The sequence below is a fragment of the Camelina sativa genome, chromosome 13, assembly GCF_030686135.1.
Source record: "Camelina sativa cultivar CO46 ecotype springtype chromosome 13, ASM3068613v1".
NCBI classification, from domain to species: domain Eukaryota; kingdom Viridiplantae; phylum Streptophyta; class Magnoliopsida; order Brassicales; family Brassicaceae; genus Camelina; species Camelina sativa.
Window position 1 is genome coordinate 8,701,644 of NC_141892.1, and position 20,343 is coordinate 8,721,986.

The 20,343-nt window shown below is 37.9% G+C and overlaps 4 protein-coding genes across 8 annotated transcripts; 2 read left to right on the forward strand and 2 right to left on the reverse strand.

Moving 5' to 3' along the window:
• Nucleotides 1-1,742: 1,742 nt before the first annotated feature.
• Nucleotides 1,743-3,494, reverse strand: LOC104736174 (uncharacterized). Its single transcript, XM_019234531.2, has 7 exons — nt 3,263-3,494; nt 2,987-3,191; nt 2,813-2,903; nt 2,605-2,747; nt 2,283-2,526; nt 2,094-2,198; nt 1,743-2,014 (listed from the first exon to the last, which is right to left on the reverse strand). The coding sequence occupies exons 1-7, from the start codon at nt 3,492-3,494 to the stop codon at nt 1,832-1,834; spliced, it is 1,203 nt and encodes a 400-aa protein (XP_019090076.2). The 3' UTR covers nt 1,743-1,831.
• A 722-nt stretch (nt 3,495-4,216) lies between these two features.
• LOC104738075 (uncharacterized) lies at nt 4,217-8,359 on the reverse strand. 5 transcript variants are annotated; one of them, XM_087482295.1, is made up of 10 exons: nt 7,925-8,359; nt 7,275-7,510; nt 6,978-7,182; nt 6,770-6,860; nt 6,537-6,679; nt 5,752-5,995; nt 5,567-5,671; nt 5,299-5,481; nt 5,010-5,214; nt 4,217-4,867 (listed from the first exon to the last, which is right to left on the reverse strand). In XM_087482295.1, exons 2-10 carry the CDS (start codon nt 7,486-7,488, stop codon nt 4,383-4,385), a joined length of 1,875 nt encoding a protein of 624 aa, XP_087338421.1. In that variant the 5' UTR covers nt 7,489-7,510; nt 7,925-8,359; the 3' UTR covers nt 4,217-4,382. The 5 variants fall into 5 exon arrangements, with proteins under 5 accessions (XP_087338421.1, XP_087338424.1, XP_087338422.1 ...); XM_087482298.1 differs by having other exon boundaries at nt 7,275-7,526; nt 7,925-8,204; XM_087482296.1 differs by having other exon boundaries at nt 7,275-7,548; nt 7,925-8,204.
• Nucleotides 8,360-12,744: 4,385 nt separating this feature from the next.
• LOC104736175 (indole-3-acetaldehyde oxidase-like) lies at nt 12,745-18,750 on the forward strand. The gene is made up of 10 exons (XM_010456109.2): nt 12,745-13,196; nt 13,893-15,542; nt 15,631-15,890; nt 15,973-16,182; nt 16,275-16,493; nt 16,590-17,561; nt 17,657-17,752; nt 17,843-17,941; nt 18,034-18,223; nt 18,337-18,750. Exons 1-10 carry the CDS (start codon nt 13,004-13,006, stop codon nt 18,564-18,566), a joined length of 4,119 nt encoding a protein of 1,372 aa, XP_010454411.1. The 5' UTR covers nt 12,745-13,003; the 3' UTR covers nt 18,567-18,750.
• Nucleotides 18,751-19,086: 336 nt separating this feature from the next.
• On the forward strand, nt 19,087-20,312 carry LOC104736176 (uncharacterized). The gene is made up of 2 exons (XM_087480105.1): nt 19,087-19,385; nt 19,509-20,312. The coding sequence occupies exons 1-2, from the start codon at nt 19,286-19,288 to the stop codon at nt 20,231-20,233; spliced, it is 825 nt and encodes a 274-aa protein (XP_087336231.1). The 5' UTR covers nt 19,087-19,285; the 3' UTR covers nt 20,234-20,312.
• The last annotated feature ends 31 nt before the right edge of the window (nt 20,313-20,343 follow it).

Sequence of the window (20,343 nt, forward strand, 5' to 3'; positions counted from 1 at the left end):
AACACCCGTCAACGGACGTTACAAAATTTTTGACGGAGTGAAATTCTAACCTTCGTCGTTTTATTCTTTTATATATTAATGGCTTTGAATTATTTTCAATATATATTGTTGTGGTATGCTGGTGCAAGTAACATTTAATTTCTTCACGTAACCCGGGATCAACACCCACCATACGCCAATTTTCTAAAACTTTTTATTTTTTAACTTTCCTTCCTTCTTCGCAGAAAACCCTAGCGCTGCCAGCCCTGACCACATATTCTCCAACATTGGTCAAGAACCCATCATGAGCTTCTTCAGTCTTCTTCCTCCTTTACCAAATACACTCTTCTAGCTTCTTCAATCTTCTTCCTCCTTCACCAAATCCACTCTTCTAGCTTCTTCAATTTTCTACCTCCTTCACCAAATCCACTCTTCTAGGGTTTTCAATTTCTCTCTTCTCTTCTTTAGCCATGGATATGACTACTTATGTTGCTAGAAGAACCCGTTCGAAGACTAATTCTTACTTGAATTCGATTATTCGTGATGCTTGTTCACCATCTCTCAGGAAGAAGAAATGGCGGCGGAGAGGCTGTGGGACGGGAGATGCAAATGTCGGCCAACGGCGGAGAAGATGTGGTCTGGTTTAAAAAAATATAAATTTAAAAAAATATAAAAATTAAAAAAATAACCGTGTTTTATGGGATTTGAACCTGGGTTTGAGGATTAATCAGTGTTCACCCATCACCAACAGACCACCGTAATAAAATCATTAATTTTTAAACTAAATGGTATATATACTATAAAACATGTGGACGCTAAGATTTAACATCGTTAAAATTTGGTAACGTCCATTGATGGTTGTTAACTCGTTTATACGAATTCACCAACCGTTATATAAACCAAGGTTTTTTATGATAAAATTAAATAAACAAGGTATTTTTCTTTCAATAAAATAACATGATATATTAAACGTCCAAATAAAAGATCGTTGTTCCTGCGAATTCAATTTCTGATTGGTAAAATGTTCTTCACAAGTAACAAATGCCTATGAGAGTGAATCTTGAGTCACTATTGGTGAATTTGAGAAACCCTAATATGGAGTGAGGACAAGTATGTATGTGTTTACCAATGGTGAGGTTGTTGCCACTGAGGCCTTGCCATGAGATTGTCCAGCCTCCACATTGGTATCCCAAGTTATCAGCGTGTGTTCCTGCAACTAAGATCTTGTTGGTCTTCTTTGGCAGAGGAAGCAATGGCTTATCTGCATTTTCACCATTCTTCAACAACACCAGAGATTTCCTTACTGCTTCCCTTGCCAGTTCTCTGTGTTCCTGTTGAGTTTGTTCAATGTTAAGTTTGGGTTCTCTAGTTTCAAAATTGGTGTTTTGTTATCTTACATTACATACCTTGCTACCAAGCTGGCTGGTCAAGCTATGATCAGCCATAGGATCTTCAAAGAGCCCTGTAGAAACTAGGTTTCCACAATGAATTTGTTTAGTGAGAGAAACAAATTCAAGGAAGTAATCTCTCAAGAAATTCGATCTAAGCTTAAAATTAAAAGAGGATTTAGAGTTTTCTCTCAAAAACAAAGAAGAACTAGGTGATTCTATTAATTGCTGGATGATTACAATGATGGAGTTTCCTCCCCTTTTATACTTTCTCTAGTATTACAAAATACTATTCACTTTCCTTCCAGGTCGAACTGAACTAAGGAAAGTTGCTCCTTTACTTCACATTGGCCGCTTGACGAATCGGGAAGTCGGCTATTCTTTGGGCTGGACCGCCTCCTTCCGAACAGACCTGATGTAACTATTAAAAGAATCCTAACCGGATTCCCGGTTAAGCAATTGAATTATCTTTCTGGTTTAGATCGGTATGTTGGGGTGCTAAATTCCGCACCAACAAGCCCCATTGTGAATTTGACTCTCAAGATTCTCTTCACTGCATCGTCGATTCTGCTCATCGGGATGAGTTTTCGCTTCACCTGACTTGTTAGTTCGTCGATTAACTCGGTCAAGTTTGATGAACCCATGATCTGCATTGGATGGTTTTAGTCACATCACATCAAGTATTTTTAATATCTTTAATACTTAAGAACCATTTTCGAGACTGACCATATCGAGTCCAGCAGTGATTGCAGCATTAATCGAGTGTGAATAGTTAGCACCAAGAGGTGTGGTGATCTGATCAACACCTAGATAATCCGAGATGACAATGCCCTGCAAAGAGAATTTAAAATCTTTCTCATTTTTCTGCTTTGCTTAAGATAGATTTTTTTTTTTATGATGAAACTAATAAGTTACCCTGAACTTGAGCTTGTTCTTGAGGAAACCCGTGATAAGTTTCTTATTGGCATGCATTTTCAACCCGTTCAAGGACGAGTAGGAAACCATAACTGTTGCAACTCCCTTGTTTACCGCATCATAATAAGCCGGCATGTGAATGCCGAACAAACCATTTGAGCTAGTAACCGTGTTGTTTGCGTTCATACCTCTCAATGTACCTCCATCTCCAACAAAGTGTTTAGCACAGGCTGCGACTTTGGTCCTGTAAGTTTTCCCAGTTATCTATTTGACTCCATCAATTTTTGCTTCTCTAGATATCCATTAAAGTATATATACTTACTTTCCAGCGACGAAAGGAACACCCTTTTGATTGGTAGGAAGGTCACCTTGCAAACCGGGTATGATCTCAGTCATCTGTTGAACTATTCTGTGATCCTCACTATAGCTCTCATAGCATCTTCCCCATCTAGGGTCCCTACACACCTGCTCAAAGTGATTAATTACAACAACTATGTTTCTGCTGTTGTTTTAGATCAGATTTTACTTACCGCAATACATGGAGCAAAGACATATTGGATTCCTGTTGCTCTAACTTCAAGCGCAGTTGCTTCACCAATTCTCTTCACAAGGCCAGGGTCCCTAACAGATGAATGCAACAGTAAAGAAACAACCTTTTGGGTCTTATCTATTCATTTGGAATGGGATTCTCTATAAGAACTTGCCTGGTGACTCCGAGGCCTATGTTATGCGGGAAAATGGTGGCGTTGTACACGTTGTTGTGACCATGAACAGCATCGATCCCGTAAATTATGGGAATCCCTAAGCGAGTCGAAAGCGCTTTCTTTTGGATCTCATTCACCATGTCCACCCAAGCTTCAGGACTGGCATTTGGCTTCGGCACACTCCCTCCCCCACTAAACACACTTCCTACAAACATGATTGAGACAGTTGAGTATTCGTGTAAGTTTTTATAACGTTGCGACGGTCCAGAGTCATACCAATGAAGTACTTTTTAATGACTTCGGCTGTGGCATTGGCTCGTTTCACCTGAATCATCTGCCCGATTTTCTCTTCAAGTGTCATACGGCTCATTAGGTTCTTGATCCTGACCCCCAATGGCTCTTTTGGGTTCTTATACTTGGCGTTCGTGAGTGGTACTTTATTAGCTGCCACGGCACAACAGAGTAGCAGAAGTCCTAACGTCTGTAGCAAGTAACTCAAACTCCCCATCTTATACCTCTATTACACTCTCGACACCTGCAGATGACTTGATTAACCAGTTGAGAAGGAGAAGACGATCAAGCGATATAATGACGACAACAACGATGAATATTACAATATTTCGAGTGAGACAAGCAACAATAAGAGGTTGAGATTTTTTGTTGTTGTTTCGACTGAGACAGGAACGTTCTGAGGTTGAGGTTTTGTCTATATGCCTTGTACTTGGGTTGTTAACTTGTTATGCTTGTGAGTTTATGAAGAGACGTGTGATACCATTCCGTGACTAGAAACATCAAAAAAGCAAATCAGATTCAGAGATTCTCTCCCTTTTCAAATAAATATAATAAAATAAAATCTTAGTGACTAATTTCATTCAAATAGCTAAAGAAAGTAACAAAAAATTTTATATATATTGTCCAAATACATATTTACTTGTTGAGTTGTTTTCGTTGAAGTATGTTTGTTTTTAAAATAAGTTGGACTTACTTACACTTCAAAAGTTTCATCTCTTTTAGATGAAAAATTTTCTTGCAAGTCTTTTATTCTTCTTCTTTCTGTTAAATTTGTCATTGTCCCTTTGCAAATAGTCAAATACACGCCTGCATATGTCTGGACACGCCCCTGCATGTGGCATTGTCTCACACCTTGGGTTTAAGACATATCCATATCCATTACCCAAGTGTTGACTATCTCATTAAGTGGTAAGATTCATAAGGGCAAACAACAAAAGCTGGACCGAATTGATCGATTCTTATAACACACTAGCTTTGTAGACAGACAATCTCAAAGTTCAACTTTAATATGAGCTTTACAAACCCACAAAATTGTTCATCGAAATTATTTTTCTCGTGTCCCTCAATATTTTTTCTCTTCCTTGCTGAATAACTACAAATGAGTCTACATTTTGTATGGTTTTGTGGTCAAGCCGAAACCGAAGGGGTACAACGGGTCGTAATGCAGATCGCCAACATTCATCGGTAGCTGCTTCACTGACTTAAACCATGTCCTAGCCAACTTTCCAGTGAACCCATAATCACCAAAGAGAGCATCAGCCACTCCTTGACCTTCTGTTCCCGGAAGCCAAGCCGCCACAAGGGCATCTATGGTCGAAACATAAGGCTGAATCACCACGGGACGGCCAGAGACCACAACCACGACACACTTCATGGATCCACACACGTTCCCGATTGTGCTTGGACCAGGATCACTTATGGTCAGGTTCGTGCTGTCCCCAAACATTTCAGCATAAGGTGGCTCGCCAACAACCACAATGGCATAGTCAAATTTACCGGACTTGACGAAGTTCGCATCAGGATTTTCACTGTAGACGACTTGTGTAGTTGGAGCCACTGTGCTCTTAACAGCAGCAAGGATCGTTGTACCTGTAAGTAATTAAACCAAAGTCAAGAATGTATACATCTATGGTATTAGCTCGTACTCGTACTATGGGTGGGCAGACCTAGCTAATGATGTTGTTGCAATCGAGCCAAAAAAGGTGAAACGGAAGTTTTTGAGTAAACATACCAACAGTGTGGTCGTTGCCTTTAAGTCCTTGCCAGGTGATAGTCCAACCACCACATTGATATCCCAAGTTATCAGCATGTGTTCCCGCAACAAGGATTTTCCCTGTTTTCTTAGGCAGAGGAAGCAGCGGTTTAGCCCCTTTCTTACCATTCTTGAGCAGCACTAGAGATTTCCTCACGGCTTCACGAGCTAGTTCCCTGTGTTCCTGTTCAAGTGTTTTATTCAGTTTCATACTGATGATTTTGTAATGATTGGTACAGTAGCTTAACATAGGTCAAACATAACAGACCTTACTACCAAGCTGGTTGGCAAAGCTGAGATCAGCCAGTGGTTCCTCAAAGAGTCCCATTGTGAATTTGACCCTTAAGATTCTCTTCACAGCGTCATCGATCCTGCTTATCGGAATAAGCTTTTTCTGTATCTGACTGTTAATTTCGTCTATGAACTCAGTGTAGTTGTACGGCACCATAATCTGCAATTAAAGAGACATACAACAATTAAATAACCATGGAGCGCATACCAAAGATATTTAAGGTAGAGTCACTTTTGAGACCTACCATGTCAATTCCAGCGCTGATTCCCGCGTAAACAGAGTAAGAATAGTTAAGATGCGGAGGAGTCGTGATCCTATCAATCCCCTGCCAATCCGAGATGACAAAACCCTGCAGCAAAAGAGAAAGAAGGGGTTTAGGACCAATGTATAGAAAGATCAAATGCATCCACAAGTATCATTATTTCTTACTCTGAACTTCAACTTGTTCTTGAGGAAGCCCGTGACAAGTTCCTTGTTGGCATGCATTCTCAAACCGTTCCAGGCAGAGTAAGACACCATGATTGTTGCAACACCCTTGTTCACAGCGTTGTAATATGCAGGCATGTGAATTCCGAACAGCCCCTTAGAGTCAATCACTGTGTTGTTCTCGTCAATCCCTCTTACTGTACCTCCATCTCCAACAAAATGTTTAGCACAAGCCGCGACTTTTGACCTGTAACAGTCACAAGCTCAATTCGTAAGTAAATGGAATTTGTGTTGGTACACTAATTGATTGATTAAGTTATGACTGAAATGAATACTTAGTCAAAACAATATACTAATAGTTTCAGTCAGACATAAGCTCATTTGATCTCCCCCACATGTGAAAGATATTAATAAGTTGGACAGTGACTGGTCCTACAGTGGAAGAAAATTCAAACGACGACACTTTAAGAACCTTATATCGATAGACTTAAAACGTAGCACATGGGGTGGCCAGTCACTGATCGCCAGAAAGGCTTTGCATTTGTAATATTGACAGCCGCGTTCTAAATGAAAGCACGCGTGAGCATGACCTAAGAATTTTCAGCACTTTGAATATAAAGACTGAATCAAACAATTCAAATCCTACCCAAATCTAGTTGAAAAAGAAAGCAAGTCGACATGAATTATTGTATTAATTGCATATTCATACAGGTAGCTTTAACTTCTCATAGTAATTATACAAAAACATAGTATCACAAAGGATTTATAACAGGCAAGAAGATACTTACTTTCCACCGACAAAGGGAACACCCCTACGCTTGGTAGGAAGGTCACCTTGCAAACCAGGTATAATCTCAGTCATTTGTTGGACAATTTTATAATCCTCGCTGTAGCTCTCATAGCATCTTCCCCATCTTGGATCCCTACATACCTGTCAAACCATATCCCCATTGCAGAAATATTAGTTAAGCATACAAGTTTTCTGCAATGATTCCAAACTTGTAAACTTCATTATACTTACTGCAATACAAGGTGCAAAGGCGTATGGGATTCCGGTCGCTCTAACTTCAAGCGCGGTTGCTTCCCCAATCCTCTTAAGAAGGTTAGGATCCCTAAAACATTAGTCAAAATACACAAACATAAACTTGTTTCAGTTTCATCGCCATACATTAAATTCCTTTTGACATTGTCATAAACAGAGTAAAGGCACTTCTAGGACAAGTACTTGCCTTGTGACTCCAAGGCCTACATTGTGTGGGAAAATGGTGGCACCGTAGACATTGTTGTGACCGTGAACAGCATCAATACCGTAGATCATTGGGATTCCAAGGCGAGTGGAAAGAGCCGCCTTTTGAATCCCATTGACCATGTTCACCCAAGTTTCAGGAGTCGCCTTTTCCGAAGGCACACTTCCTCCTCCACTCAAGACACTCCCTACACCATAAACAACCCACAGTGTCAAACTCATTTAGACAACACATCAAACACTTAACAATACATAATTCCTCAGAACTCTTTCTTCTTACCAATGAAGTATTTCTGCATAACTTCAGGAGTTGCGACGCTGCGTTCGATCTGAACCATCTGACCAATCTTCTCCTGTAGAGTCATACGGTTCATCAAATCCCTGATTCTTGCACCCAAAGGCTGCTTTGGGTCCTTGTACTTCAAAGTACCTTCAGCAGCAGCCACGGCACAACACAGCAGCACAAGACATAACACTTTACTCAGAGTCCCCATTTTTCTCTTCTTCTCAACACAACTGCAGAGAATCAGATCTAAAGCTCTTAGTCACAGGAACTGTTCCATTGTAGATCAAATCAAATATAGCAAGAAACAAAGGTCAGCTGGAAAGAATCTAAAAGTGAAACACTTTGACAAATCTGAAAACTTTAGTTGAATTCAAGAAGCTACACTAACAGAAAGAGCTGAAAAATCAAATCTTTCTTCATTCTTTTTAAGATACTGACCGGTTTCTGAGAAACTAAATAAAAATCAGATCTTTATTGACCAGTGAAGAAAAGAAGAAGACCCAAGATGAGATGTGTGAAAATGGGAAAGAAGAACACACATTCAAGCATCTTTTACGGTGTTGGTACATAAAAGAGAAACAGAAGAAGAGATTTGAAATCAATACCAAAAGAAGACAAAGAAGCAAAGGATAAAGAAAGCTTACAGTCTTGGAAATGGTATCTTCTTCTTGGAACTGTAGAATGATCTCTCCTCTCTAGGAAGGAGACGATAGTAGTGATGATAGCAGCAAAGAGAGAGAGAGAGAGATCTAGAGAAGTGTGCTGCTGCTGCTGCTTCCTCGTGCTACCTTCGTGTTTTTAATAACACTGGAAAAGTTGCTCTCCTTTTCCCACATGGATTTTTTCTCTTTTTTATTTTTCTTTCAAGATTTATATCGAAAAAATATTTGTTTCTAAGTTTTTGTCTTCTGTCATTTTGTAATTATGGAAAAAGATTAGCAATGGCTTTTCATATATAAAACGAATTTTGGATTTTTTTTTTTAGGATTCTAATTATATTTTGGTTAACTATCAAATGAAAAGAAAGCATGAAAATTAATTTCTAGACTGAATAATATTATGGGCCACTCTCAGGACTCAGGAGTAGTCACGACTTGCTCACCACAAGTCTTAAAGTTCGGCTCGAATTAGTGGGATAATACACTCAAGTCAAAAGGCACATGTCATCAAATTTCGTATGACTGAATAGTGAACACATAAATGCTACTTATGCCATGACTAAATTATCAAGATTTATATCTAACCATATTAAAAAAATATCCTAGAAAGTTTGTTTTTTGTTGTAAAAACGTTATGAAATTGCTACTAAGTAAAGAAAGTTCTAAATATCATGATACGCCGAAAATATATTATTGAGACTTGATCACCATACGTCTATATAATGTATAACTTTTTACAAGAATATTTGCATAACACATTGATTAACTTATATAATTCTACAATATCTCATTGTATTTTAGAGAGAGAGAGAGAGAGAGGGAGTTTAGTTATTCTAGTTTCTAACACACACAAACAAAACAAAAAAGACACCTTTATTAGGTTTACATTTTTTTTTTTTTTACTATTGCATCAAACTATAATTTTAAATCGACCAAGTGTAGTAGATCAGAAAACACGTAATAATATATATAATCAACAATGTGTGGCAAATGGCAATGACATGTTTTTGAGTGGATAATAATGAAATAGAAGAAGAGATGAGATCTTTGTTATTGACTTATTAGCAATGGTCTTCGCCTGGGACAACTCATTAAAATCATATGGGAGATCGTGTTAAGATGCCTCTCGCAGGTCCCAAGTTTACCCACCACGTTATACACTACAAACGTTCTCATTCTGCTTTCTAGATCTCTTCTAACGGCTACAATTTCTCGCTTTCGTTTTATTCTTTTAGATGATCAGATATAGGGAATATAATAAGATGCTTATTCGACTAGTCTCTTTCTTTTTGTATGTTATCGTTGATCTATGGTTTTAAAAGTTTTGCAACACTAATTTCAAAAATGAGACAAAGTAACATCTAGTGACATGATGTATCCGAGCGAACACCAGCGCTAATAGCCGAATACGTACATGAATCATTTAGTGGACACAACAATTCTTACTGGGCCTAACATAAGCTCTAATGGGCTGATATGACTTAATGTTGTACCTGATTTTATTTTTGTATAATAATATCGCACGAGCGAGGAGGAAGCTAAACTTTGCTGTTCGGCTCAGGAGGATAGTACACCTCTGCAGGATGGCACCCATTTGACTTTTGGTCTAATGACTAATGCTATCTTTGCTTTACGCGAACCTGTTAATAATTATCGGTGTTTTGTGGATGATTCCTGTAAAGCGACAGATCCTTTCACTGGCAGATGTTAGTATTGTACTTCTCCTGAAGGGGAACTTCCCACTATGGGTATATCTAACCTTCGTCGTAGTTTTTCATCCCTCCATGCAGAAGTGGAAGCCCTAATTTGGGTAACGAGGTGTATAATAGGAGCGGATAATGAGAATGTTGTTTTTCTCACGGACTGTTCTGATCTGGTGAAGATGGTGTCTTCGCCTTCCGAGTGACCCGCTTTCAAGACATATTTAGACGAAATTGAGATCGATAAAGATGAATTCTCGTCATTTTCTTTAGTCTTGATTCCCCGTTCACAGAATGGTATGACGGACAAGCTGACGCGTCGTGATAGAGTGGAACCGCAACAATCTACTTTTGTCAACGTTTTTCCTTTAAATTGGCTCATTTGAGTCGATCTTGTATGTTGTTATAAAAAAAAATATATATATCGTACGAGCATCGAATACGCCACATCACGCGTTGGTCTTACATTGCCTGATCAGCATGCCACAAGCAACAACACAAACTTAACCGTTCACTTGCTTTTGGTGCTCTCATCGAAAACAAAAGAAAGTTGTGTATTTATTTTGGACCATATTACTATTTCCACTTCGGCTGCTAGAGTCACATCAAATTACATTTTGTAGCGCAAGTAATACTATATCTAGACATCTAGTACATGCATTTCGTGATCTTTCGTAGTGTATACGAAAAACAAAATCTTCCCAATGACGTTTATTATTATAATTATTTAAGAGAAACATCAAATTAAACAATGATTAAAAACCCGATTAATCATTTATTTTCAAGAATTTGTATTAGAATTACCGTTTTTTAAATATTTCTTTTCAAAAATATCTATTTTTGAATATTTTTATTTTTGTCCTCTTTTACATAGTTACAATATATTAAATTAATTTTTATTTTTATTTTAGATTTGAATTTTCTATTTTATGTTTAGTATATAATTTTAAGGGGTAAAGTTCAATATTTGAGTTTATTAGTTTAGAATTGTTTTTTGGTGTATTAAAAACTATTTTTTTAAATAAAAAACATGAAAATGTATTTTTGAAAAGTGATATCGAAAAATGGGTATTTTAAAAAATGTTCATTTATTTTTTGATCATTTACAATAAATTTAATATTATTTATAAAAAGGTTCAATAGATTTTCGTATCTAGAATTAATTGGTTAGATGCAGAAGACTGACATGTACCTTTCGATCAGAGCTATTCATACAACTAGGGTAATAACGTGTGGGTCGGGGGTCATCACTGGTTTGAAGAGATGTTGAGGGATTTTAAATGAGGAAGGTCTTGCGCCAATGTGTGGTGAAGAACCTCTTCACATATGTATATGACACTCGCACATTACATGTATGGTATACCCGATGATAATATTCGCAAATGTAGTTTATGTAAAGATACTCTACTGATTGGTTTAAAGAAAATTCTAAATATTACATATTATAATCACTATAGGGATTTTAAATGAGGAAGGTCTTGCGCCAATGTGTGGTGAAGAACCTCTTCACATATGTATATGACACTCGCACATTACATTTATGGTATACCCGATGATAATATTCGCAAATGTAGTTTATGTAAAGATACTCTACTGATTGGTTTACAGAAAATTCTAAATATTACATATTATAATCACTATTTGAATTTTGATTTGCACTATTATCTTACTTTGTGTAAGGATAGTGTAGGATAGGATTGTACCAACTCATATCTTTTAGTTTGGGAATCAATGAGAAATTTTAATCACTTAATATGTGATTTGATTGCATATATTTAGGAAGATTTACATATATCATTTAAAGATATATCTTTATGTATATATAGAGCGTTATGACCATTGATAATAAATAAGAAAACCTTTTCGAAAGTTATGTTTTCTTGACACTTTGCTTTGCCTTTTTGCTTTTACTATTGCTTTGATCTGAAATTTTTTACCTATCATAAAAAGAAATGTTATGTCATATGAATTTCATTGAACATGACAACTAATATTACATCTAATACTACAAATGTACATATGTCATCTGGACCAAAATCAAAAGCTAAGTGGAGACACCAGTTGTCATCTTTTTAATACTGCATCCTTTGCAAATAGTTATTTAATTTTTCCTGATTTTGGTAACGTTATTTAATTTGAAAAACCAGAGACTTTTAAACTTACAAAAAGTTAGATTACGAGACAGAGAGTTAATCATGGGGCTTAATCTTTTCTATTAAACAATTTTAATGAACAAAATATATCTGATGCTATGCGGTGCTAATTTTGGCACCTATTTCTTCGTTGTAAGAAGTGGGATAATGTTTAAACAAACTTGTATATTCCGATTTCATCTTTCGGAATCAAAGGATTTAATATTCCTCACTAATTTTCTTTTTAACGAGCCGTTTGACTAATTCTCTATGTGAATATTGTATACATATATATATTTTTTCAAAATTTTGGTTTAGTTTTCTCTCACATATTTCTCATTATTTTAGAATATGACGTTTCATTGTACTAATCCATTCTTTGAAAAGTCAAAACTTATCTTGGTAGTTTTTGTTTTTTCTCCAATTTTTGTAAAGTTTTGACATTGATATTTTATGGAATTTTTTTAGCAAATGAAGGTTGTTGATGGACACTTTACACTTGTATATAGGGTTTTTTTGGATAGTTTTCTTCTTAAGATAACGTACGAGGTACGACATGTATCACATAGGTGAGAATTCGGATGGTGAAAATTGACAACATCAACAAATTAAAAGAAGTAGATTATAAATCCTAAGCTTTGAATGGTTGGTCCATAAATTGCATACTATATAATGTGTACTAACATGTGTTTTGTTTGTTCGGAGCGTACCGATTAACCATTCAAGACTCTATTGTGTACAATTAATATTTTTGGTTGCGTACGTAGTTAGTTTTATATTCAACATACTTCACCAGTCACCACTTTGATTCAGATTCAAATTTTAGTACAACACGTATACAATTTGTAAACGGTGAAAGACTACAAGTAAACGAGTTCGATTTATCTAAAATTAAAGGCTCTTTAATGAAAGCAAACAAATGATGGCGATCGAACCATTTCCCATATATTTAATTCAATTGTAAACAATTAGTATGAATTATTTGACCAATTTAATTACCTTTGTTAGCTTCATCTTTTCACTAATTCGTCAGCTACCTAATATTTCACGTTCAATAGATACCAACCGTACAAAAACGCTTCTTATCGTGTATTAATATTCTCTTGTACACAGAGTAAAAATATTGTAAAAACTTTTTGTGTCAGTTACTGAGTTACACATATCACCAAAGCCAACGTTTAGAGGATCGATGTCTTGGAGCTAACTAAACTCTCTGGTTTGGTTTGTTCTATATGGTTGAGAGAAATTTGATTTTTGAAGAAAAAGAAGAAGAAGCGATGATGAAGAGCAAGACCTCTCTGGTTTTCGCCATTAACGGAGAAAGATACGAGCTCGAGCTCTCTTCTATTGATCCTTCCACCACACTCGTTGATTTCTTGCGTAACAAGACTCCTTTCAAGAGCGTCAAGCTTAGTTGTGGCGAAGGTATGATATGATGATAACTATAGTCAAAGTCGACGTTTCTTTTCATGTTCTTGTGTGTGTGTGTGTGTTTTTTTTCTCTATGATTTTTGATCCAAAAAACAACAGTCTGTGTTCGAATTAATAGATGTGTTCTTGCCTCCGATTCTATCTATGTCTTATTGCTTGACAAACTGATCCCTTTTTTTTTTTTTTTTTGTCAAAGATTGATTTGATTCCGACTCGATTCTAAACGAAGATTCGTTTCTTTTGTTGTGCTATCACCGGTGTGTTATATAATCCAGATTCAGATCTTATACTATGTGCTTGTAAACAACATATAAAATATTGCTGATCCTTTTCCCTTTCAGCTTTTTTCATAAAGTACTGCAAATTATAATCGTAATAGCTAATTTTTTTATGTTGTGTGTTGGCGTATGCGTTTACATTAAAAAGGAGATTTAGATTATAATACTAAAGACGAGTTAGTGGATCAATAAGTCCAAAAAGGTCCACATGCTTTATGTAGATCGAAGAGTTTAATTTTATTTAATTACAAATGAAAATTTTCAATTTATGATGGTGAATTGTGTGTTCAACAATTCCATGAGTGAATAAAATATCTCTGAAGCTTGTGTTTATATAAATATTTGGAGAAGACATCACGTAACCTAATGCTTGGGTTCTAAGTAAATAGTTTTGTATCCTCTGTAATTGCAGGTGGTTGTGGCGCTTGTGTTGTTATTCTTTCAAAGTATGATCCATTGCTCGAAAAAGTCGAAGACTTCACGATCAGCTCGTGTCTCACGCTCCTCTGCAGCATCGATGGCTGCTCCATCACTACCTCAGATGGTATTGGGAACAGCAGAGTCGGTTTCCATGCGGTCCACGAGCGGATCGCAGGTTTTCACGCCACGCAATGCGGTTTCTGCACACCCGGAATGAGCGTCTCCATGTTTTCCGCTCTCTTGAACGCTGATAAGTCTCATCATCCTCCTCGCAGCGGATTCTCAAACCTCACCGCTGCAGAAGCTGAGAAAGCTGTGTTGGGGAACCTATGCCGGTGTACTGGATACAGGCCCCTCGTGGACGCTTGTACGAGTTTTGCAGCGGATGTGGATATCGAAGATCTTGGATTTAATACCTTTTGCAAGAAGGGAGAAAACAGAGGTGAGGTATTAGGAAGGTTGCCATGTTACGATCACACATCATCTCAGGTTATCTGTACATTTCCAGAATTCTTGGAGAAAGAAATCAAGAACGAGATGAGTCTTGATTCAAGAAAGTACAGATGGTCGAGTCCTGTTAGTGTTTCGGAGCTTCAAGGGTTATTAGAAGTCGAGAATGGTTCGTCGTCGGTTAAGTTAGTTGCAGGTAACACGAGCACCGGGTATTACAAAGAAGAAAAAGAGAGGAAGTACGAGAGATTTATCGATATCAGGCGGATTCCTGAGCTTACTCTGGTGAGAAAAGATGAGAGTGGAGTTGAATTAGGAGCTTCTGTTACTTTATCTAAAGCTATTGAGGTTCTAAGAGAGCAAGAAAATGTTCCCATGTTGGCTAAGATCGCTACTCATATGGAAAAGATCGCAAACAGATTTGTGAGGAACACGGGAACGATAGGTGGAAACATCATCATGGCGCAGAGGAAACAGTTTCCTTCGGATCTCACAACCATACTTGTTGCTGCTGGAGCAACGGTGAAGATCATGACTAACAGCTCGGTTCAAGAAGAGTTCACATTAGAAAAGTTTCTTGAACAGCCTCCTCTTGAAGCCAAATCTCTTCTTTTGAGCGTCCAGATTCCGTCTTGGCGCCCTGTGAAGAAGAACGGTTCTGCTTTGCTCTTTGAAACTTATAGAGCAGCGCCACGTCCTCTAGGAAACGCATTGGCATTTCTGAATGCGGCTTTCTCAGCTGAAGTGTCTTTGAGTGAAGCACTTGATGGCATCGTTGTAAATGATTGCCGGTTGGTTTTTGGGGCTTATGGAACCAAACATGCACACAGGGCGAGTAATGTTGAAGACTTTCTTATAGGAAAAGTGATGTCTGATGAAGTTTTGTCGGAAGCTATTGGCTTACTTAAAGATGAGATAGTACCTGATAAGGGTACTTTGAATCCCGGTTACAGATCAAGCTTGGCTGTTACTTTTCTCTTCGAGTTCTTCGGATCTTTAACTGAAACAAACGCTAAAACTACAAACGGTTTGCTCAATGGAGGATGCAAAGAGAATGGTTCAGATCATCAGAATGTTGAATCTTTGAAAGCTGAAGCTATGCTGTCATCTTCACAACAAATAGTTGAAACTCAAGAACATAGTCCAGTCGGTAAAGGCATTACAAAGGCTGGAGCTTGTCTTCAAGCATCTGGTGAGTACTAATTATACTCTTTGATCATTTGCTTCGTGAAGATGCGAAACATTGCTTCTCTGTTAATGTTTTTAAAATAAATTTGCAGGTGAAGCTGTTTATGTAGACGATATTCCTGCTCCTGAAAATTGTCTATACGGTGCATTTATCTACAGTACAATGCCGCTGGCACGGATTAAGAGTATAAAGTTCAAGCAAAACAGAGTTCCTGAAGGAGTTGTTGGCATAATTACTTACAAGGATATTCCCAAAGGCGGGAAAAATATGGGTACCACCGGTTTCTTTACGTCGGATCTTTTGTTTGCAGAAGAAATCACTCATTGCGCGGGTCAGATAATCGCAATTTTGGTAAGTTCGTTGAAGGAATTCTCTTTTCCTCTGAAGCATTTTTGTGAGGAATTAACTTAGATTCAGTATGTTTTATATGTAGGTTGCAGATAGTCAAAAGCATGCAGATATTGCAGCAAATCTTGTTGTGATTGATTATGACACAAAGGATTTAGAACCGCCGATACTGTCCTTAGAAGAAGCTGTCGAAAAGTCTAGCGTTTTCGACATCCCTCCACCTCTGCGTGGTTACCCGGTCGGTGATATTACCAAAGGAATGGATGAAGCTGAACACAAGATTCTTGGATCAAAGGTGGTTTCCCTTCCAAGATATGAATGTCTCTTTTAAGTCCTGTTGTTGTCTAACCATCATTATTAATCTCTTTGATTGTGTTATATGTGTAGATAAATTTCGGATCACAGTACTTCTTTTATATGGAGACACAAACGGCACTCGCAGTGCCGGATGAAGACAACTGTATGGTGGTTTATAGCTCGACTCAAATCCCCGAGTTTGTACATCAAACCATTGCTGGATGTCTTGGAGTTCCTGAGAACAATGTTCGTGTCATCACTAGAAGAGTTGGAGGTGGATTTGGTGGGAAAGCCATCAAGGCAATGCCTGTGAGTTCGCAATTTAAAATTACTACTACGCTCAACTGAGAGAGTTTGATGTTTAATTTTAACATTGTTTTCTTTCTTGGAACAACCTGTTTCTAGGTGGCTGCAGCCTGTGCACTTGCAGCATCCAAAATGCAGCGTCCGGTGAGAACATATGTGAACCGAAAAACGGATATGATAACTACGGGAGGAAGACATCCGATGAAAGTCCCATATAGTGTTGGATTCAAGTCCAATGGAAAGATTACTGCTTTGGATATAGAGGTGTTACTTGATGCAGGGTTAACCGAAGATGTAAGCCCGCTTATACCAAAGGGGATCCAAGGAGCACTGATGAAGTATGATTGGGGTGCTCTCTCTTTCAATGCGATATTATGCAAAACAAACACTGTGAGCAGAACCGCGGTTAGAGCTCCTGGTGATGTACAAGGATCATATATCGGAGAAGCCATCATTGAAAAAGTAGCTTCATATCTTTCAGTTGATGTGGATGAGATCAGGAAGGTTAACCTCCACACGTATGATAGCTTGAGGTTGTTTCACAATGTCAGAGCTGGTGAATCCCCTGAGTACACGTTACCTTTTCTTTGGGACAAAATCGCTGAGTTCTCAGGATTTAACCAGCGGAAGAAGGAGGTTGAGGGTTTTAATACATCAAACAAGTGGAGAAAGAGAGGGATCTCACGTGTGCCTGCGGTTTATGCAGTTAGTATGCGATCAACACCCGGAAGAGTAAGCGTTTTGAGGGATGGATCAATAGTGGTTGAGGTTCAAGGGATTGAGATAGGACAAGGGCTGTGGACAAAGGTTAAACAGATGGCTGCATATTCTCTTGGTATGGTCCAATGCGGTACTGCAAGCGATGAGCTGCTCAGGAAAATCAGGGTCATCCAATCCGACACCTTAAGTATGGTGCAAGGGTCAATGACTGCTGGTAGCACAACCTCTGAAGCGAGCAGCGAAGCGGTTAGGATTTGTTGTGATGGCTTAGTCGAAAGGCTATTACCCGTCAAGAATGCTTTGGTGGAGCAAACAGGAGGACCTGTGACTTGGGATAACCTCATCAGTCAGGTCCATAATCTTGAAACATTATTCATGCGTCTCATGTTCTCTGGTTAATTTGAATGAACTTAAGAATGTTTTGACTCTTGAACTGTCTGGTGTAGGCTTATATGCAATCGATAAACATGTCGGTTAGTAGCTTATACTTGCCGGACGACTCCACCGAAGAATATATTAACTATGGAGTTGGAGCAAGCGAGGTAAAGCTCCAAATATTGAAGAAAAGATGATCTCAGCTTACTTACATTTTGTGAAATGATTTCACTTCTTTCTTTGGTTGTAATCAACAGGTTGAAATAAATGTTCTGACGGGAGAAACAACGATTCTGCGCACGGATATTATCTATGATTGTGGGAAGAGTCTCAATCCCGCTGTTGATTTAGGACAGGTTAGTCCCGGGAAACCACTCTATGTGTGTCTTTGTCTGGTTCTTGATCTAAATTTGTAGTGTTATATGTTTTTTAAAAAATTTGTTTATAGATTGAAGGAGCATTTGTTCAAGGACTTGGGTTCTTCATGCTTGAAGAGTTCCTAATGAACTCAGATGGTCTCGTGGTAACAGACAGCACATGGACTTACAAGATCCCAACGGTCGATACAATCCCAAGACAGTTCAATGTGGAGATTCTCAACAGTGGACAACACAAGAATCGTGTTCTTTCATCCAAAGGTGACTTTTAATTATCTATGTTTTTTTTTCTCATTGATTTCTCTTTATTGAAACCCAAAAGATCAAAACTCAAAAGTCTTTTTTTCAAACTTTTTGTTTTGGTTTTGATACAGCTTCGGGTGAACCGCCACTGCTTTTAGCGGCTTCTGTTCACTGCGCGGTACGAGCAGCTGTTAAAGAAGCCAGGAAACAGATTCTGACATGGAACAGTAACCAACAAGGGGCTGATACGTACTTTGAATTGCCTGTTCCAGCAACAATGCCTGTTGTGAAGGAGTTTTGTGGACTCGATGTTGTCGAGAAATACTTGGAATGGAAAATCCAACAGAGGAAGAAAATATAATAGCATATGTTTGTGATTATGATGTGAATGTAATTGCTCTGTATGTGTTTACTTTGTAAGTGCTTGCAACAATGCTTTAATCGCATAAAAATGTATGGGCTTACGATAAATCGGTTTCTGTAATAAGCTGCATGTATTAACTCTTCAATAATTTTGTTTTTCTAAAATCTTTAATCAGGTTCAAGAATTGTTTTCTTCTAGTTTTTTCTTAAATATATATAATATGGGCAGGGCAGGACATAATCTTAGAAGATTGTGAGCATGACAATGGTGGTGTTGTGTTTGGATTCATCATCACTCAACGTTGCATATGTATAATTCAATGTTGTCTCATATACATATGTATAATGAAACCTGTATATAATATACGATAGTAATTAGAAATATATGATTATTTATTTGTTGAAACTCTAAATTTGTGGACAGGCAAATAAAAAGGGACACTTAATGCCTAAACTCGATCCAAAGAAAAAGAATCATCAAAATCTTTAAGACAAAGTAAACTCAAAGAAGAGAAAGAGGAAGTGGAAAACCCAAAGAATTAAGCCTTCGTAACTTCAAACTAAAACCAAATCACAAATCTCTTTGTTGTCTTAATAATACTCTTGGCCTATAAAATCATAGAGATCTATCTCTGCTTTCTCACAAAACAAAACATTACCTATTAACCAAAAAAGAAAGAGCAGGACTAAAACAAAAGAGAGAAAGAGATAGAGAGGATGGCTAACTTTGGAATCGAACGGGTTTACCAAGAATTTGAGCCTGTAACTAGATGGACCTCTGAACCAGACGCCGAGGTCCTTGTCGCTGATCTTCCAGGTTCGTTTTCTTCTTCTCGATCTTTTTTATTTGGTGTTCTGTTTTCTACATTACACACAGAATAGAGAGAAAAGAGTTTGGTAAGAGGAAGCAAAGCTCATCGGCATTTTCTTTTGTGGTTAGGATTCAAGAAAGAACAACTTAAGGTGGCGGTAACCGCAACAAGGAAGCTAAGACTTATAGGAGAACGTGCAACTGGGGGAAACAAATGGCTTCGCTTCCACAAGGAAATTCCTGTTCCCTTGACTGTTGACACTGACTCGATTTCAGCTATGTTCAAGGATAACAAACTCTACATCCGACATCCCAAAATCAAGACAGAAATCCCTCAAACTAAGCCACCATCACCAGTCAAACCACCGGTGATCATGAAAAACCATGATCTGCATGAGAGAAAACAAGGCCATGGTCAAAAAGCAATGGCTGAGAAGCCGAGCGGTGGTAAAAATGATCAGCTGAAACATGTTGCACAGCAGCTGAAACATGATGCACAGCAAAAAACCGATCAGCTGAAACATGATGCACAGCAAAAAACCGATCAGCTGAAACATGTTGCACAGCAGCTGAAACATGATGCACAGCAAAAAGCAAGGGAATTACAGAATGGAAAAAAGGAATTAATTGGTGAGACTAAAGGACCTTTGGATTCCAAGGATGAGGAGAAAGACAAAGTTGGAGCAAAATGGTTCGAGAAGTACAAAGAGGCAACTGGAAATGTGGTAAAGGAAGCTAAGAACAAAAGACAGTTACTTTGCAATTTGGCTGCTTCGGTGTCATTGGTTCTGCTTATCTTACTGTATGCTAGAAATGCAGTACGTTCATCCTTTGTGTGGGATACCGAGGAATAAGTGACCCTTACAGTTGTATCTCACAATGTATAATCTTGCTCATGCGAAAAGATAAATAATAATTGCCTATTCCACTCTATACAAATGTGTGACGAGAAATGAGAAAAGAC

Coding starts and splice junctions, on each gene's coding strand:
- LOC104738075 (XM_087482295.1), bottom strand. CDS start 7,488: ATGGGGACTCTGAGTAAAGTGTTATGTCTTGTGCTGCTGTGTTGTGCC. Junction 7,183..7,274: donor TATGCAGAAATACTTCATTG/GTAAGAAGAAAG, acceptor TTTATGGTGTAG/GGAGTGTCTTGAGTGGAGGA. Junction 6,680..6,769: donor CCTTTGCACCTTGTATTGCA/GTAAGTATAATG, acceptor ATGGTTTGACAG/GTATGTAGGGATCCAAGATG.
- LOC104736174 (XM_019234531.2), bottom strand. CDS start 3,494: ATGGGGAGTTTGAGTTACTTGCTACAGACGTTAGGACTTCTGCTACTC. Junction 2,904..2,986: donor ATAGGCCTCGGAGTCACCAG/GCAAGTTCTTAT, acceptor TTCATCTGTTAG/GGACCCTGGCCTTGTGAAGA. Junction 2,199..2,282: donor AGAACAAGCTCAAGTTCAGG/GTAACTTATTAG, acceptor TTCTCTTTGCAG/GGCATTGTCATCTCGGATTA.
- LOC104736175 (XM_010456109.2), top strand. CDS start 13,004: ATGGTTGAGAGAAATTTGATTTTTGAAGAAAAAGAAGAAGAAGCGATG. Junction 15,891..15,972: donor GTCAGATAATCGCAATTTTG/GTAAGTTCGTTG, acceptor TTTTATATGTAG/GTTGCAGATAGTCAAAAGCA. Junction 16,494..16,589: donor AAGCCATCAAGGCAATGCCT/GTGAGTTCGCAA, acceptor ACCTGTTTCTAG/GTGGCTGCAGCCTGTGCACT.
- LOC104736176 (XM_087480105.1), top strand. CDS start 19,286: ATGGCTAACTTTGGAATCGAACGGGTTTACCAAGAATTTGAGCCTGTA. Junction 19,386..19,508: donor CCTTGTCGCTGATCTTCCAG/GTTCGTTTTCTT, acceptor TTTTGTGGTTAG/GATTCAAGAAAGAACAACTT.